Source organism: Eleutherodactylus coqui, chromosome 3 (assembly GCF_035609145.1).
Source record: "Eleutherodactylus coqui strain aEleCoq1 chromosome 3, aEleCoq1.hap1, whole genome shotgun sequence".
Taxonomy (NCBI): Eukaryota; Metazoa; Chordata; class Amphibia; order Anura; family Eleutherodactylidae; genus Eleutherodactylus; species Eleutherodactylus coqui.
This window is the reverse complement of record NC_089839.1, coordinates 183,672,473-183,692,538: the sequence shown is the minus strand read 5'-3', so window position 1 is coordinate 183,692,538 and position 20,066 is coordinate 183,672,473. Positions and strand designations below refer to the sequence as shown.

Genomic DNA, 20,066 nt, shown 5'->3' with positions numbered 1-20,066 from the left:
AAGCAAGCCATCCTGTGGTTGACAAGTCCCAGTTCTTGCTTGGATTTGAACCAAGTACCTTAGCACTGCAAGGCAAGACTGCCACAGAGCCACTATGTTTCATGTTAATTGACAACCTTAGTTTTTCTTCATCAGGTTACAGTAAAACATCTGATGGCAAATCTAAATCACCAGAGGAAGCTCTGTGCAACTGTGCTTCCTTTAGTGATTAGGTCTGTGATGAGCTCTGTGCAAATGTGCATTCAAACTAGAATCTGCTTGTCTAAAAGGGCCGAGCGACATCACTGCTAACTCAGTCATGGTCATTCGTGCTCACGCAGCCCATTTAGATCATTTTTAAGAATCATCCAATTCTTGTTTAGTGCTTCATATGTAAAACACTGAACGCAGAGTTTTTAAACAGAACGCCAAGTGAACGAGATGCCTTTCAGAAGGCCCTCGGCTGCCATGACACCTGCGCGGCTCTCCCGATATTACAGTGGGGAGAGGGGCGTACGGGACCTCCGAACATAGTTTGGGGGTTTAAAGGCCGCTGTCAGAATTGACAGTGGCATTTAAAGGGTTAACGGCCTTAATCAGCTGCGTGGCATGTCGGGGCTGTTGCCCGTGGGTGTCAGCTGTAAAACAACTGACACTCGCGATGTATGGAGGGAAATAGCGGCGCCATCTCCCTCCATACACGCTCTGTAACTGCAGGACGTAAAAACACTATAGGGCCATCACTAAGGGGTTAAATGGGTTGACCAGTTGTAAACTATTGATAGTCTATCCTCAGGGCATCGATAGGAGAAGATTGACCACAGGTAACTGGTGCACTTTCACACAAGTAGCAAACCAGGAGAGTCAGTGGCAGTGTGATTCAACACGGTAATGGCGCCTTCATCTGGCTCTTAATGTAGTGGCCAGCCTTGGTATTGCAGGCCAAGTTCTCAATGAAATTAATGGGAACTTGGGCTGCAATACCAAGTCTAGCCACAGCAGTGGCAACAGAGTTGTCTGCTTCCTGTAAAAAAATAAGTAAGCTCAGTACAAGAATACACTGGTCCAGTGAACACTTAAATCGGTGGGGTCACGAATGGCAGACAACTGCCAATCTACTGTTGATGACCTGTTTACAACTGGACAAAAATGTTAACCTCTGGAACCTTTAGGCCTCTTTCACATGGACTACAAAATCACCACTACAAAACGCATGTATAAAGCCCATGGTTTCCAATGGGTTCTTTCAGGCTATGAAACAGCTCTTATGTGAAAGAACCCATTGGAAACCCCGGGCTTGACATACATGCGTTTTGTAGCAAAATTTTGAAGCCCGTGTGAAAGAGGCCTAAAGGGGTTATCCAGTTATAAACTAGTAATGACTTATCCTCAGGACAGTTCATCAGTTGTAGATCGGCAGATGTCCATCACCTGGAACAATCAGCTGTTCACTGGGCCAGTTGGCTCATACACAGAGCTGATTTCTGCAGGAAGCAGTTAGCTCAGTTCCTACTTCAGTGGTCAAGTTTGGTATTGCAGGCCAAGTTCTCATTGAAATGAAAGGGAACTTGGCGTGCATACCAAGTCCGGCCACTGCAGCGGGAACAGAGCAAAAATCAGCTCAGTACAAGAGTACATTGTCCCAGTGAACACTTAAGTCGTCGGAGATGCGGGTGGCAGACACCCGCTGATCTACTATCAATGACTTGCCCTGAGGATAGGCCATTAAAGGGATAGTCCACTCGTAAACTATTAATCTCCTGTACTTATAGAAGGTCTTCACCATCTATTGTGAATCTGATTACAGCACTGGACTGCTCTCTAGGACTAGGTTTATATTCGGATAGGAAGTTCCCATGATACGAGTTATACAAAGAGTAACAATAATGTTGTAGTTTGTAGATGAATAATTTAAAGCATTTAATGCCATTTCTATTTACACAGCGCACAATAAGGAGAGAAGAAGAATTCTTACATGGAGGAAAGGAAAAAAAAAAAATCAACTTTTTCTTTGAAAAGAAAAACAGTCGCCTGACCCCAGAAATAAGGTGAATTGTAATATTTGCATTGAATGTGAACCCACTGTTTCTGGAGAGGCTGCGGGCTGCATTGTATATCTGATAACTTGGAAAGCACAATGGGGATTTAATAGCATTGTATAAATACTTCATTAGCTGTAAGTGATTAATCGTACCCTTGGAGGTCATTTTACTTGTAGGAAGATAAATAATTTAAAGAACCTCTGGAAGGATTTACAGTCTGAAATGTTCTGCTAATAGCCTGGGTTAGAGGATTTGGTTTTCATGCTAAGTGTTCCAGGTATATCTGTCTGCGCTGCTTTATCAAGGAGTAAGTAGGAGCAATGCACACGTAAAACCCAAGCAGCTCAGGACAAATTGCTTCACTTTATGTAAACTTTACATTAAAGTGGTATACCCATCCCAGAAAGTGATCGGTAGGTCTTAACTATCGAACCCTCCATCAATCCTTAAAGGGCTTTTCTCAGACTAAACTACTGATGACCTATCCTCAGGGTAAATCATCAACAGTTAAGCATGAAGGCTGACCACTTGGGATCTTTAACGATCAGTTGATTGAAGAGGCTGCTGCGCTCTAGTGAAGGCTGCAGCCTCCTCTCAGGCCTGTGACATCACATGACCTAACAGCTCAAGTAGATGGGACTGAGCTGCAATACCAAGCACAACCACTATACAATGTGCAGCGCTATGCCTGGTATGGACTGAAGTGACAGTGGCGCTCTCACCTGAGCACTGCTGTTAATTCTATCAGCTGATCCCCAGGGAGCAAAAACATTGCTTAACACTGTGGACAAACATGTGACTGGTTCTTCCATTATGACAACACACCTGTCCACTTCCGCTCCGACCTTTGTGTATTTGCGGCGATGACCTCATGCACCCTCTCAGCTGATCGGTGAGGGTCCCGAGCGACGGACCCTGGCCGATCAACTATTAATGACCTATCCAGAGGATAGGACTGCCTAGTCAAAGTTTGTACTGTTTAACTTTTAGACAGTATTAGTAAATCAACAACAGTGTGTTCTATTTCCATGCAAGTTCAGTCCAATTAAAAATCGGAGTGTGCTCGACTGGAAAAAAAAACAAACACTGGCGTGAATAAACTCTTAAAGGGGCTGTGCCAGAACTGAAAGTAACTTTCAGATGGGTGCGGATCTGATCACTAGGAACCCCAGCAATCACAGATGTTGCAGTGGCTGAGCCTGCACAAAGCCATTCCATTTATGTCAATGAGTCCAAGCACTTGGCCAACTGGCAGAAAGTAGAAAAGAAGAAAATCCACATGACCAAATAATAAAAGCCTTTTCTTATCTGATGGCTCGAGGCCCCATGGTTGCTTGAACACCCCCTTTACTGTATTATAGGTCTAAAGCTTCTAATTTTTGCACACTGACAACTGTTTAGCATACACCTCCCCTTAAAGTCCAATGTATCGAGCAAAGAAGATCTATGAGGCCATATGTCTAGCTGTGACGTCCACCCCATATACCATTATTTAATCAGAGTACAGTCCATCATGACCAAGCAAAGACATCTGAGGCCTTGGAATGATACCACGTCTGGGTGCTAAGCCAAGACGCCAGAATATTAAGCGCAGGATTTGGTGGTTTCAGAGAATTTATAGACCTCGTGGCTCCGATCCAGATCATTTTGTTTAGTTGTATATTAAATAAAAATTCTAGCATTCCATTACTCACAGATAGCCGAGCCGTGATTTATGTGGCAGATGTAAGTGAATAATGGGGTGTATGGACAAAGAATGCAATCTGTGAAAATAAGCAGCAGAGCAGTAAACCTCCCAGTATCATCCACTTTAATCACTCCATAGCTTAAGTTAATGTCTTGTATACGCCGTACAAGATACAAAATTCTATATCATCACTGACATGTTATTTAAAAAGTGCATTATATAATTAACTTGAATTTAGTCTGTAATGTTATGCTGGATCTCTTCACCGTGGTTGTTGGATGGGTTGTAGTACTACATTTTGACCAGCAGAGGTTCCCGGTTTGTATCATGTGTCACAGTTTGCTAAGCACAAGGCAAAATTAACAGGGTTTTCTGGGCAAATACTGTTGATGACCTATCTGTAGGATAAGTTATTAATAGTTAATTGCTGGGGACCTGCCAATTGGGATCCCCACCGTCAGTGCAGCAGGGCCGGACGACATCATTGGGAGTCGGAGACAGAACAGTCATTGAGGACTTTGTTTGTTCCCATTGAAATCAATAAGAGCATTGCCTCCTGTTACATTTCCATGTGTGACTCGGGTGTTGGAGTTGAAAGTGCCAAAAGTGTAATAGGAGGCGTGATCTTCATTGATTTAAAACGGGAGTCAAACCTTCTATGACGCTTCTGCCTCAATTCCGCGGATGTCGTCAGGTCCCCACTGCACTGACAGTGGTCTGGGTGACCATCTGATTGCCAGCGATTCCAAGCGGCGGGAACTTGAAGACCAACTGCTATCTTTAGGATAGGTCATCAATAGGATTTGCCCAGGAAACTCTTTCAAGAACGTTACATAGATTTAAAGAGAACCTGTAATAAATAAAGTTATGGGCTCCTAGGCCTGGGGCTGCAGAGTTCGGGAGCGGCATTCTTATACTCACGTGCCCTCCTGTTTCAGTGCCATCAACCCAGAATCTCATCACTCATCGTACAGAACAGACTCCTTAAGCATGCATGGTCAAGTAATCCCTTCACCTCTCATTCATCTTACACAGGCATAAAAATCACCGTTGGCTCGTTCAGTAATCATTCGGTTTAAGTACCGATCATTCAGTCCCTCTCAGTCACTTATACAGCGAATGTAAATGACTGAATTTCTCGTTTGAACGAGCCAACGATTTATCTGCCTGTATAAACCAGGTGCCTGAGTGAACTCGGACAAGTCTGCAGGTCTAAACAGATCCGAAGATATTGAGGACCTATCCTTAGGCTAACACACAATGACAATATGCCTATGTGAGACCGGTCTTAGAACTTCATTTTTCTGATGCAGATCTCTAAATCCCCTGCAGTGCCTGGAGTCCCCAGTAGAGGGAGTTCAGGGACATACCATTTCCACACTGAACTTTGGAGGTGTTTTCCAGTACTTAAAGGGGTTGTCTCGCGAAAGCAAGTGGGGTTAAGTACTTCTGTATGGCCATATTAATGCACTTTGTAATATACATCGTGCATTAAATATGAGCCATACAGAAGTTATTCACTTACCTGCTCCGTTGCTGGCGTCCCCGTCTCCATGGCTCCGTCTAATTTCGGTGTCTTCTTGCTTTTTTAGACGCGCTTGCGCAGATGGGTCTTCTCCCTTCGGCTCAGCTCGGCAGCAGCGGCGTTTTGGCTCCGCCCCTTGTACGCGTCATCGCGTAGCTCCGCCCCGTCACATGTGCCGATTCCAGCCAATCAGGAGGCTGGAATCGGCACATGTGACGGGGCGGAGCTGAGCCGAAGGGAGAAGACCCATCTGCGCAATCCCTAGGATAGACAATCAATCGCAGATTAGTGCAAGTCAGACTCACTGCATCCCCACTAAATCAGATGATTAAAGGGCTACAGCGCTCGGACCTCATTCTATATTAGGCACAGCTCTATATATGTACAGCAGTGGTGCCTGGTTTTGAAGCTCAATACATTAATGATGGTCATGTGATGTCATGGAACTTACAAAAAAAAAAAAAAAAAAGACAGCAGATCTTGCCCGGGTGTCACAACCCCTTCAAATAGCCGATGGTTAGGGTGCAAGTAGTCAGGCCCCTGACAATCTATTTATGAACTTTCTTAAGAACTGACCATCTATATTAGAGTGCCAGAAAACCATTTAAAGAGCTGTCGGATTACAAATAAAGTTTTTAAAGTTAGAGCCAAATATAATAAAGTAAAATTGTACTCATCCATCCACGCCCCGGCAATCCAGCGCTTCAGAAACACAATTCTCCAGTTATCTGCTGACAGCAGGACTCGGGTGACTACTGCCTGCCAATAGTCTGTTGTCCTGGCATCAGTGCTCACATCCTGGGCGCCATGAGCTAGCAGTTCCAAAAGGTGACAGCGGCCTCTGATTGGCAGGCAGTGATCACTTAAGTCCCACTGTCAGACACCTGGAGAATTATGGGGCTGCAGCGCTGGATCGCCGGGGCTCAGGATATGCAAGTACCGTATATTTCATGGTTTTAACTAGAGATGAGCGAGTATACTCACTAAGGCACATTACTCGAGCGAGTAGTGCCTTAGCCGAGTATCTCCCCGCTCGTCTCTAAAGATTCGGGGGCCGGCGGGGAGATCGCTCCCTCTCTCCCCCCGCAACTCACCTGTCACCGGCGCCAGCCCTAGAATCTTTAGGGACGAGCGGGGAGATACTTGGCTAAGGCACTACTCGCTCGAGTAATGTGCCTTAGTGAGTATACTCGCTCACCATTTGGATTAAATTTTAAAAACTTAACTGCAAACTGTCTTATTAACAGGGTTGTCTTGTTAAAGGGGTTGTCCCGCGGCAGCAAGTGGGTCTATACACTTCTGTATGGCCATATTAATGCACTTTGTAATGTACATTGTGCATTAATTATGAGCCATACAGAAGTTATAAAAAGTTTTATACTTACCTGCTCCGTTGCTGGCGTCCTCGTTCCCATGGAGCCGACTAATTTTCGGCCTCCGATGGCCAAATTAGCTGCGCTTGCGCAGTCCGGGTCTTCTTCTTTTCTCAATGGGGCTCCGTGTAGCTCCGTGTAGCTCCGCCCCGTCACGTGCCGATTCCAGCCAATCAGGAGTCTGGAATCGGCAATGGACCGCACAGAAGCCCTGCGGTCCACGGAGACAGAGGATCCCGGCGGCCATCTTCAGCAGGTAAGTATGAAGACGCCGGACCGCCGGGATTCAGGTAAGCGCTGTGCGGGTTGTTTTTTTAACCCCTGCATCGGGGTTGTCTCGCGCCGAACAGGGGGGGGGGTTAAAAAAAAAAAAAAAAAAACGTTTCGGCGCGGGACAACCCCTTTAAGTCCTCATCTCCCCCTAATGGTGACTGCAGGTAACCAAAATGCTGTCACTTAAAAGGGGCTGTACCAGAATTTCAAGCCATTCCCTCTCCAAAGGATAACTTGTTCATCAGTGTGGGTCTCACTGCCTCTGCAGATTGGGACTCCCATATCCCACTCTGACTGAGGTTATTTTTCACCGCAGTGATGTCACTATGAATGGAGCGCTGCCGGAGCATCTGCAGTCAGTGCCCTGTTAATTTCAAGGGGGTTAACAAATACCCGAGCGAGTGCCACTCTGCTATTTTGGTTGCCCCATTGAAAGTGAATAGAGTGTTAGTGCACTTGCGTGACCAGAGCTCCATTCCGTCTCCTCTGAGCAGCTGATGCAATAAGCCTGCAGGGAGGAGGATGGGGGACACGAGACCCCATTTTCAAGATGAGAGGGGGTCTCAGACCCCCACCCATCATTAATGGATGAGCGATAACTTGAAATTCTGGTACAACCTCTTTAACTTTGCAGGAAATCTGCGTCTCTGTAGGAGATAAATGGAGCTCCAACAGCTACCAAGATATATTACGGTAATATTACATAGTGTCACTTGAGTTGGGTTTCCTACCAGAAAATGTAACGAAATATCTGCAAGTGGAGAAAAATGCAATATCTGCCATCCAGAAGTAGAGTTTCTAATGTGTCTGCTGGTAGCAGGGAACGCCCTACCACTAAGGTTAGACGTTACTTGTGAGCCGCACACATGTACATGGCTTTTCCATGAATTATTCATTGTAAGTTCAGTGAATCAGTCTGAGAAGTGTCACCTGTTTTGCCCGTGTTCTTCATCCACGTCTTGTTAGAAGACTCATTCTCAAATCCGTCCAGTATCAGCTCCTGGAACTCATCCCGTATATTGGCAGTGTAATCAACAATGTCTATGGGGGACTGGTGAAGGCCTTTACAATCCACGCTTGTCATCACCCAATTCTCAGGTCCATATAACCCTGTACAAATAAAGAGAGACATCCATTAAGATCCAACAAGGGCGTGCTGACAATTACATCTCTTCTGAGGCACCAGAAAAATGGTCACATGTTCAAAAGTAAATCTGCCCTATTGTTTTACATAGAATTTAACCCTTTCCAATCCACTGTCTGAGATATAAAGACACTATGATTTAAAGCTGTACAGCTCTGATGTTGGAAGACGTCCGTCGGGGTTCTCTTACTGTATATTGCCAGCCTCTCTGCTGTCGGAGCCTATCCAACGTGTCACCTCATGCAGTACTGGCTTTAGCCAACAGATAGTGCTGTTGATTCACTGCAGAAAAAGAGTAAGCCCCCTAGGAAAACCAGGATACAAATTGGATTGGAAAGGGTTTTCCAGGACCTAAAGAATAACCGCACTTTAAATGTAATTTTCTTCTAAAATGTACAAAAACGGGCAATTATATAGCCTTTTTGCAGTATGTTCCATCAGTGTATCCCAAACATTTTTTTTTTTTTTTGGGGGGGGGGGGGGGGGGGGGGAACCCCTATTTCACTATGCAGCTAAGAGAAGTGGTTGCTGAGAAATCCATCTTCAGCTAACTGCACTGCGGAATATGGATTCCCCATTTGCACTGCGCCTGCACTGTTAGCACTGTGCAGGCACAGTGGTTTACACAACAGAACATAGTAAGCAATGTCTGTTATTGCTCTTATGAGATATATATATATATTATATATATCCAACCCCCCCCCCCCCCCCCAAGGCGCAACTCATATGCCATGTAAATCCAACATTAGACTATAGGGGGCATTTACCAGGCCTAATGTTTCTTCATGCAATGTACGCTGGAGTAAAATGTACCAAGTTTATCAAGCGAAGCACACATCTCCATAAATTTGGCATATCTTTTGATTGTCCGTGCACCAGAAAAGATGAATATATGCCAGCTTTGAACGGATACGGATTTGTGCTATAAATTTACACCAATTTCTGGCATAAACGTTAGTAGATCTGAAGGTCTGCATAGGCCCCACCCCCTTTTAAAAAGTGTTGAGTGGTTGGGGGGGGGGGGAGGAGTTGTACATTTATGTGCAAATATGTGTGCCAAAATGTGGCTTTTTTTTTTACTCTAGAAACAGCACAGGACAACTGCATCTTCTTCGGGGCTTGGAACACTAAGGACGGGCTCCTGAGCTGGGAGAGGGGTGTGACACCTGACAAGTGAGTATGCCTCTCTTTATTTTAGTCCATTACCTGCCCCTAGAATTTTTTTTTTTTACTTTCGTAAAACTACTTAAGGATTTCATGACTAGAGATCCAATAGGGATTGAGCAGGTTCATGAATCGGACACGGAGGTTTCTACTTATCTGGAGCATAGCCAAGGCAAAGAATTGTAACAAATACTTTATTGTTTGCCAACACAATGTAAATATGGAGCTTTATATCCTGCCAGACCGCACTTCAAAGTGTATAACGACAACACAAGAGTACAAGGACTTGTGTCCTCACATCACTTAGGAGGAGAATGAGGGAAGGGGGAATGACAATGGACTAGCAGGAGGCCGAGACAGCAGGTCGCAGCGCTGCGAGACAGTGTTTATAGAAAGAGGACGCTTCAAAGTCCATAAGTGGACAAACTGAACTCACAAAACACTAGATAATTAACTTTAATTAAATGTCCCCAATTAGCACCGGGGATAATACAATTTATAAAAAGACAAATTAAGTGAACATGTATGGCACTTGTCTAGAGATATTTTTCTTTCTAGCTGCGATAACGTCAGTTCACAGCAGGAGGCTCCAGAGTTTTACTTTGAAAATTGCAATATTTAACATATAAATACTTGAGAAATAAAAAGCTGATTGACAACCAATATGGCCACCACTACAGCTCCCATAGCAGCTCGTCTAGTATGCCGAAAAGTAAATATGCCCGAATATATAGCAACTGAACACTGTTGTGTTCATCTACGGCCAAAATGTCTCCGATTACTCAGCTCATAGGACCTAAAAATCTTCGGCTTTCCCTCATATAAGCATTAAAAGGGGCTGTCGCACAATCGTGACTTATCACCCATCCACTGCTCACCAGAGTGGAGGTCCCGAATCATGTGAGCGCGCTACAGCTCCAATCATCTATATGGTACTGATGAACTTGAGACCTTGGTTTTTGCAAACCAGGGGGTCTGAGAGATCAGATTTATCACCAATCCTGTGGAAAGGTCATAAGTTGCTATGGTAACATAACTGATTAAAGGGGTTGTCTGGCTGTTGTACATTTTTTTTTTAAAGTATAGAAGCAAATGTGCTAAAATATTGAAAGCAGCTGTATTTACTCGTCTTTTACCCCAGCGAACCAGCCCCATGGTCCTCCTAGTCTTGGTTTAGGAACCCATAGTGCATTGGAAGTGTTAGACTACCAGGGCACGGATTAGCCAGAGCTGTTCATGTGATCAGTACTGGCCAAATCAGAAAGCAGTGCATAGTGTGCATTAGGTAGTTAGAAAACTCGCAACCATCTTGGATGGCTGAAAACAGGGCTCAAAACAGGTGGATCACAGAGGCGGCAGAGAACAACAACTGCAGGAAATCTATCCCCTTGCTCTTTTATCAGGGTACACAATTTTGTCCCAAAATGATATGGTCACTTTAAATAAAGACCACCAGGACCATAATGCTGGGACCTTGTAGGAGCTGACGGGCAATTACCACTGCTACTATAGTTTTATTATCTTGCAATTAAACAGCCCATTTTAAAATCACTAGGAGGAGCTCACTACATAACAACCTATACAGTCCGCCATTGAACTCAAATGTGTATGCAATATGCTCCCTCTAGTGGTGGCTGCAGGAATCCAGAAATATATTATTTAGATGACTGTATGAAGGGAAGCTAAGAATCTGGAGCTCTAAAAAAGAAAAACCACTGAGCCAATGTGATGTAAACAACTGCATATAAAGCCCAATATATGGAAGAAATGTCCATGGGGTATAGATAAGACAATATTGAACAGAGAAGACACTAGCACTCAGCGTTATAAAGTCAAAGTGCCTCTAGATGGAGATGGAGAACACTATATGAGGATAATGTATTATTTGTAGCTGGAGGTATGGAACAGAATGTAATGGAGGTGGTATACGAGTTCACCAAAGATCAGCGGTTATCTGAAGGCCATCTGTAGAAGAACGTTCTGGAGGATAAAATATGCAGCATTAACTCCAGAGAGAAGCGGCATTATTTCTTCATAAGTGGTTTATTCTACAGAACAAGCCTTTAATCAGCAGGAAAGCAATTTAAAGGGACTTTCTAGGCAGCGCTTGTAACCGAGACCTGCACCTCGACTACACAGGGGTCGGAGTAGCAGCTTCCACTCTGACCCTGTTGTATCCCGGCACTGACAGACACTTCCTGGAAAACCCCTTTAACGGTATGTTCACAGAAAAGGTAACCTACAGATTTAGGTCTACGTTCGGCTTCTATGCTCTTGATTACACATCTATAAATGGTTTCCCAAGGACTAGGGGAAAAAAATAATCTCTTTTTTTTAATAAGCTTAAAATATTCTAGCAAGTTATTAGAGTCCATAGTTAAGATTGTAAGGCTTTAAAGGGGTTGTCCAGTTGCAAAGATATTGATGGCCTATCTGCAGGATAAGCCATGAATATTTCATCAGCAGGTATCTGTTGTATAAGACTCACTCTGCTGTTCACTAGCCAATGTAACCAATTTCTGCAGGAAGCAGACAGGTCCATTCACATTGCAGTGGCAAGGCTTGGTATTACATGCAAAGTTCCTACTGAAGTGAGTAGGTGTAATACCATCCCTGGCCACTGCAGCAAGAACAGATCTGTCTGCTTCCTGTAGATATCAACTCCGTTACAAGCACACTGGCCCAGTGAACTACAGATCGGTGGCAGTCTCATGCGGTAGTTACCTGCTGATCAACTATTTATGGCTTATTCTGTAGATAGGTTATCAGCATGACACAAACATTTATGGAAGCTAATGGGTCCTGAATCACTGAAAAGGTTAAAATAAAAATTAAGGTATTTATAAAGTCATGAATAAGAGTCGTATTGTTCAAGACCACAAGTAGAGGGTTTGGGTCTTTCAAGGTTCTCTGGGTTGGTAACAAACTGGTGAGCAAAGAGCCGACCTGGCTCTGAAGGTAGACAATCAGGACATCAGAGACTCATGACCCGGTTTTGGCCATACCGGTTCGAAGGAGGGCTGGGTCTTGAAGTTAGCTACTGTAGCCCAGAGGCTCGGCGGTAGTTCATATGGTCACAAGGAGTCATCGCTGCTGGATGAACAATGGGTTTAACAAATATGAAACAGGAAACAAATAACGTGTGGCCCTATAATCCAGGATATTTCACCATCAATACAGTTGCAAAAGCCTTGGTTAACCATGCTTCAAGTCTTAGCCCAAATAACTGGGATCAGCTGTAGACCGTCTTTCAGGCTGTGGGCTCAGAGGACCAGGGATTAATTTCTCTCCAGCCTGCTGGTATGGCTTCAGCATCGTCGGAGGGTTGGGAACAGAGGAACCAGTTAGCACTGACTATCATTCAGCATGCCTTTCCCTACTCAGAGGAAAACTGTCTGTAGGACAATTGCTACAGCCCTATAAGACAAACCAAGTGAGGTTCCTTTCTTCCTTCTACAACTTTGTTACCTTCCATACACTGCACTTCTTGTCCCTTCCACTCCGCTCCACCATTCCCGTATCCTCTTAAATAAGCAGTACCATTAAAAGTAAACCTCATACTAACATTAAACAGCATTAAAGTCGTATTCCCCTCCATTACACTTTTAAATAGACCGATTCTTGCCACAATATAACAAGTGCTTGATCAACAAAAAAAAAAAAAACGTTGATTGGCGCTCATTGACATTACTTTTTGCATAGGCCAACAACAACTGGTATGGTGATGAACGAGTACAATTGTTCATCCGACAGAGCAGTCTGTACATCTTTCAGTTCACACTTGGAGACGAACAACTGACCAGCGAGCATTTTTTTTTTCTTTCAAAAAGCCATGCTCGCTAGTTTGTGAGCTGATGGTCATTTCTCTTTACATGGCCCGATGAATGAGTGAAGATTTGTGCCCAATAATGCAACCAAAATTAAATGCTCATACTAAATGCTCTGGTCTCATTTTATCATGCAGTTGTGTGTTTACAAAAAATTACAAGGTTCAGCCCAATTACATCTGTTAAAATGGAACTTTTTTCCCACATGTTAAAAAAGTGTTTGTGTTCACAAAACTCTGAAGTAATGCTTACGTGTTTTGAGCTAAATGCTCTTACTCGTAGCTCTCTCATCATGTACACTATAATTACCAACGTTTGAATCCCAAGTAGAAAACATTCGTCTAGGATTAGAAAACCATGACTACATTTCTTCTGAAGACAGCACCACACCCATTAACCGGTTGTGTGTGGTACTTCAGCTCAACACCATTCACTGCAATGCCAAACCTAATTACATAGTCTGTTAGGCTGAAAAAGTCCATCTATGTCCATCTAGTTCTGAGTATTCCCCTCCAATGTTGATCCAGAGAAAGGCAAAAAACCCCAATGAGGTAGAAGCCAAGTTTCCTCATTTAAGGGGGAAAAAAAATTCCTTCCCGGCTCCAGTCTGTTATTTCCTTGCGTATCGGTGGCCAAAACTGTCCACAATATTCCATGTGTGGTCTGACCAGTGATTTGTAAAGATGAAGAACAATGTTCTCGTCATGTGTCCCTAGACCTCTTGTGATGCACCCCATGATTCTATTAGCCTTGGTAGCAATTGTGGACATGGGTAGTGTAGTGGGGGAGAGTGGGGGGTAGGGAGGATTGAGTTTCCGGGTTAAACTCCTTCTCAAGAAAAGATGATTTGCCCAGATGCACTACTTCGTTGCTAGCGATCTCCAGCATAAGAGGCCTAGAGATGAGTCCCAACAATAAAGGGGGGATACTCACATCATATCTATTGGTCAACGTCTATGGGTCGAGAACAAATCTGCCAGGGTTTCCACATGGCATTGAATTTTCCATGGGTTCTTGAAGCCCAGCTTGATAGTTCTTCAAATCTATGGATTTCATTCACCTTGGCTATCCCATTGGGTGGCAGTGGGTACCCAACAATGTTTTTTAAGCAGACTTAAGTCAGTTTAACAAACCATGAACGAATAGTGAGTGGTTTTTGTGCATTTACAATGATTATGGCTCAAATTCGTTCATTTTAACGAATTGTAAGCGATAAACGTTACGTGTAAATGGGCCAGATGGCGTTAAGGGTCACATGTAGCCTCCAAGCTGCAAGTTGAGCCCCTCCAATCTAGACCATTCTAACCAGATAGAAGATGGGCTGTAGACTTTTCGCCTTTAGCTTTCTTTCGAATGGTAATCTAGTCAGAATTTTATGTCAAATGTTAAATACTTCTCACTAAGATTGCAGTTAACAGTTAAACCAACCAACCACAGGCTCACTAGGTAACTGAAGGGTTTCTTTGAGACTACTTTAAGCTCCCACATATATTATATACGCTGAATAAATGTCCTAAAGAGCCCTATGAAAGACAAGGAAAAGTTAATTAAATAACAGCATGTTAATTCAATCCCAACATTCAGCAGTTCAAGACTATTAACTTAAACTTTCAGAAGAGAAAATTAATTGTATCCAATAAAAAGAAACTTTTATTATGTAAGATGCTACACATTAGGGTTAATTGTTTCGCAATTAATTTTCAGGAAATTGAAATAATTTAGTGTTACAGCTACAGATATTTTAAATATTGAAGATTTGATTTTCATAAATCTGTGAAATTGAAATAAGTTAGTCTGCAGGGGAAGTATGTACTGTAACATAAAAGATGCCCAAGTGGTAGCTATTGAGCGCTGGAGAGGGGGGAGGGGGGGGGGGGGGAGCCTAGTTTGTCTAATCCTATTTGGTACCGAGTGGTGTAGACCTATGCAGGACTTACTTCTTCAAAGGAACTGCACTGTTAGTAAGAAAAGGGGGTGAGAATTGGTCAAAGAGTCATGTAAAACAAAACCCAGCACCATTATGTGATGCCTGATCAGTTATACACCAGCATTCATGTTTAAAGGGGTTATCCAGAGACATGCAGTCCAGGTCAAGCAGTGAGCACTTGGTTTTGACACTAACTCATGTGGTATAAACCTTCTCATTGATGAAATTGCAGGGACTGCCCGATAGGCTCATTTCAATAACTAAAATCAGCCCGCTTCTCTGTTTTTGCAACAGCCGTAGTCAAGTCACCAACAGAGGTCGGTAGGGTCTATACAACATATGGTCAGCACCAGGCCAGAAGCTGAAGTTGTGGCACAGCTGGACCTGAACTGGAATAAAAAGTAAACCTCTTCAGATAATCTTTTCTCGCCCTCTAAAAAATGTTTTACTGTGAAAACTTTGCAAAAAAAAGTTGCAAAAAACAGCACGTGAACTCAGCCTAAGGCTGGATTCACACGAACGTATATCGGCTCGGTTTGCACGCCGAGCCGATATACGTCGTCCTCATCTGCAGAGGGGGGGGGCTGAGGATGGAAGAGCCAGGAGCAGGAACTGAGCTCCCGCCCCCTCTCTGCCTCCTCTCCACCCCCTCTCCGCCCCTCTGCACCTTTTCAATGAAAGGAGGCGGGACGGAGCAGGGCCAAGTTCCCCAAATTAGCTCCGCCTCTCCTCATTGCAAATAGTGCAGAGGGGTGGAGAGGAGGTAGAGAGGGGGCGGGAGCTCAGTTCCTGCTCCTGGCTCTTCCATCCCTCCCCCCCCCCCGCAGATGAGGACGACGTATATCGGCTCGGCGTGAAAACCAAGCTGATATACGTTCGTGTGAATGCACCCTTAAGTTGGCGTACTTATTAGAGATAGGTCAGCTGAACCAGCCAATTTTGATGGGACCAGGTGATAATCTAATGTGCATGGGGGCTACTGGACTGTCCCGGATGGCATATGTCAAGAAAGATTGCTATGAAGCAGTTGGGATTTAAATGTTCTCAGAGAGATAAGCCACTGCTAGAGGTGTCCGACAGCAGCTTAAGATTCCTAAAGTCAGAGCAACTATTGTTCAGATAGTCGCTCAGAAAAGTCGTTGAAGCATACAAACAGTCAATCGTTTGCTTTTACACAAAGCGATGATTGTTCATTAGTGGTTTGCCGAGATATTGTTCATGGAGGTGATCTTTATGCAAATTTGTTCAAAAGTCGTTTAAATATGAACAATCTCCGGTTTGCTCCACCTCCATTCACTGATCGATGCTCATCTCTTCGAAAAGCACAGGAATGTTTATCGCTGGGACATGATGATGTGTATCTGTGCCCAACAGATCATCTTGTGTGGAAGGGCCTTAAAAATTATTCTATTTTTTTTTTTTGCTTTCCCCATTTTAAAAAACCCATTCCTTTCACTTTTCTTTTTCCAAAACCAAAATGTGCCATGTGGAAAAGCTAGACGTAATGCACTTTCACACAATTCCAATACAACCAATTGAACAGTTGACACATATTAGCGGAAAACAAAAAAGCATGCTGCGCTCTCAAGCAGATAATGCAAATGTACATTTATGGAATTCATCTCTATCAAAATAGATATGTGAAGCTAATGCACATGAAAAGTGTGGACAGTACGGAAATTAAAATGTGTCTTCTGGTGTAATAAGGATGAGCTGCTCCCACTGAGGTTAATCATTTCTTTAACAAGTTTATTTTTAACTCATTGGATTGTCAAGCGGAGGGACTCTGAACACAGCAAGAGAGTGAGATACAAGCCCGTCCTCGAGTGAAAACATCATGTTTTAGAGGAACACACCAGGCAAAAATTGATGCATTTTGTTCTCCCTGGTGCCGACTCTGCAGGGGCGGTGACGTCATCACCAGCCAGCCGGTTTAGATCTGCAAATCATCGTTGGGAATGTGAAACACGGAATGATAGGTGAATGAGAATTTCACGATTCCCATGTGAATCTGTTTAAACGTAGCGAGAAGCCAACGAGCCAACGATTATTTTTATGCCGTCTGAAACTGAATGATGAATGAGAAGCGCACAATTCTCATTTGTCGTTCAGTCATTGGCTCGCATTTAAATGCAACAATCATTGTTCACTTTTCATTTAAATGTTTTTTGGAACAATAACCGTTCAATCGAAACACACCTTAAGACTATAAATCACTTCAGCCATGTCTGAGAGTCTCTGTCTCCTCCCCCTTCTAGACTTCTGTGAGCAACATTCCCAACTTCCTGTGTCAGTGTTTGTTGCTAGAGACAGACTTCACATGACAACAGGCAGTGGACAGTAAAATAGACAGCATTATCTCCAGGATGTCATTTTTACTTTTGCTAGTTATCACATTGACTATCATTAAAACAAGTTGCCTGAAACTGCTGTGTCCATTTAAGAAGCTGGAACAACAGATCCAAAATTTGCTTCAATGGTCCCTTTAAATGCACATACAGTAAAAAGACAAAGATCCTGCAGCCTTAGAGCCAACAGGAAACCAGCATTATTATAAGCCACTTTTTTGGCAGACAATACCATGTTTTCATGAACAGAGGGTCAGAAGGGGCAACGTTACTCCTTAGGTAAAGTATGAAGGTGGTGAGTGAGGAGACTTATAAGGCCATGCATGCTCCTCTGGATAATATGTAAATAAGGGAGATGGAACAATACCTCTGCAGCGCCACCTATAAGATGGAGGCATTCCTTTAAATTAATGCTTGACTCTTTATACTGGTCTGTAGAGCAATGATTGAGAATTCAAAACCAAGTCAGAATCCATACACAGACAGCTGTTTTGGGAATTTTGCTCCTCAGTGTGCAGTAGGATCTTGGCTTGATTAGTGAGGCCTCTGACATGGGTCAGGGAGGGTAACATCACTCTTAGGGTGCATGGTACCATATATAACCAAAAGCAAAATCTGTAAACTCGGACTGTAAAATGCTATTCAGAACCCGAGTAATGCTTTAAATCCCACGGCCCCATAGACTTAAGGGGAACCAATTAATAAGTAAGAGACGTTGTACTCCAGCTGTATTTTTCATTTCCCTCCTATAAATGTATATATTAATAATGCATGTAGCACATTAATTAGCATTGTGTGTGTAAATCCTTCAACAGACTCTTTCCGCTTTACCATATAAGTCTGGGCACTGGTCGTATTCTGCCGCCCAGATCCTATAAAAAAGGGCATAAGGTAACATTGATTAAATCCTTAGACCAATCCGAGTGTGACCTTGACACATACAGAGCCGCTGTACATGAAAAGCATTCAGAGAGGTGGAGAAATGAAGATGAAAAGTCAGATTTTGGTGCCTTAGGTCATCTCTGATTGAACATAGCAGGGAGGGAATCTAATTGTGCCGCAGAGCTGGGCTTGAGTCACTCTAGTCTGGTGGCTGCAATGAGCCGCTTGATACAATCACTGATAATTACATCAGTTATGGGAAGCCTGAAGTCTCAGTTAAAAGCAGCACACTATATAAAATCTATACTGATTACATTGTCCACTCCATAAGAAAAGAACATGTACCAGGAGGGACTCGACAGGGTTCAAACAATGCAGGTAGAAGGCACCTCATGGGGCACAAAGCCACAATTTTCATTAAAGTTCTTGTCTACTTTTGACAATGGTTTACAGAAAAATCCCCCTAAAAAAAGCTAATCATTGTGCTTCCCGCTGCTGAGTTCCCAGTGATCAACCTCAAGCTGCAAGAAAAAGCTCTCAACGTGTGTTCAATTGTCCTGCAGCACCTCCACAGGTGAAATGAAGCAATGCACCATTGAAATCATTGGGCTGTCTACATAATGAATGGACATGTTGGATTTGCACATTGAAACACAGTTTTTGCAGTATTAAGTAATACTTCCATAAGAGTGGTTTTACACTTTTTTTTTGGGGGGGGGGGGGGGGGGGTGATGCAGTTTTTGATAGTTTTTTTGAGCCAAAGACAGAAAACATATTGGAAACAAATGACTTCCACATTTCCTTCCTGCTTGATTCACTTCTGAATTAGGCAAAAAACAGCATTAGGGTAGATTTACATCTGTCGGATTTACTGTAGGTTTTTCGCAGCGGAAAAACAGGAGCAAAATTTGAACATTTTGATGAGGATGTGGATCAGCAGACTTTACCCCTTCAATTGAAAAGATGAAATCTGCTGCAAAGTCCACATTAAATGGTGCAGATCCACACCCGAAACTATGTGTAAACACATCTTTAAAAACTGAAATGGCGCTTTTCCAAAAACCACTGTGAAATCACCCAAAAAGGGCATTCCAACACTGACTTTACACAATTAACTACATTAATATTAATTCAGAATCGATAAGGCACTTCATGTAGTACCAATCCAGTGCTCTCCTTGTTGCAAGACTACAGCACTCAGCATGCTGGGACTTTGCAACAGATCCCAGAGAAGCTCCATCTTATCCAGAGGTGCCATATTACAACTTTGCCATTACCTAAAGGAGTCTTTCAGGGACCTTCTGCAGCTACATGCCCACATCCTGAACTGTTCATTAAAAGTGGTGTAAAAGGTGGCAGGAGTGTGCAACTGTTGATCTGTGCTAACTAATGTTTTCAGTAATCTCTATAAATTTTCTTGCACCACTGGGTGTCTGCCTTGATTGATCAACAATACAAAGTGGGACTGGCAGAGTGCAGTGTAGGAGTCACTTAAAGGACAAGTGGTTTAAAAAAAATAGAACAAGGTTCAGGGCGGGGGGCGGTTGAGTATTGAACTCTCACAGATAGGAGCAAAGTGGCTCTGGGTTGAACCGGTTTAAGCTGGGCAATGGTTATAGGCTGCGAGGTCTTAACGTGACTGCTAAGGGTTGAAATCCATTTGGACGAATTCCCGTGGATTCTGGTTGTACTGAATGCATCCTCTGGAGATCAAGAAAAGAGCCTAGGAGAAGATTGAACTAGAGATGAAGGGTTCCTGGATAAAAAAAAACAAAAAAAACTGTTTATTGCATTAATGTGGTCTACAAGTTGTGATATGATGAACTCAGGCCATGGCTTTGTCCTGAGCATCTGACTGACCATTTACTAGACCGTAATCCGCGGTGGTAGTTCCT

At 43.4% G+C, this 20,066-nt stretch overlaps 1 protein-coding gene across 2 annotated transcripts in view; it reads right to left on the bottom strand.

Moving 5' to 3' along the window:
* PTPRG (protein tyrosine phosphatase receptor type G) overlaps positions 1-20,066 on the bottom strand; it is a 525,693-nt gene that overhangs the window by 295,640 nt on the left and 209,987 nt on the right. For both annotated transcript variants that reach the window (XM_066596617.1, XM_066596618.1), the window contains exon 3: positions 7,810-7,989. In XM_066596617.1, coding sequence (XP_066452714.1) covers positions 7,810-7,989 — 180 coding nt within the window. The remainder of the gene's footprint in view (positions 1-7,809; positions 7,990-20,066) is intronic.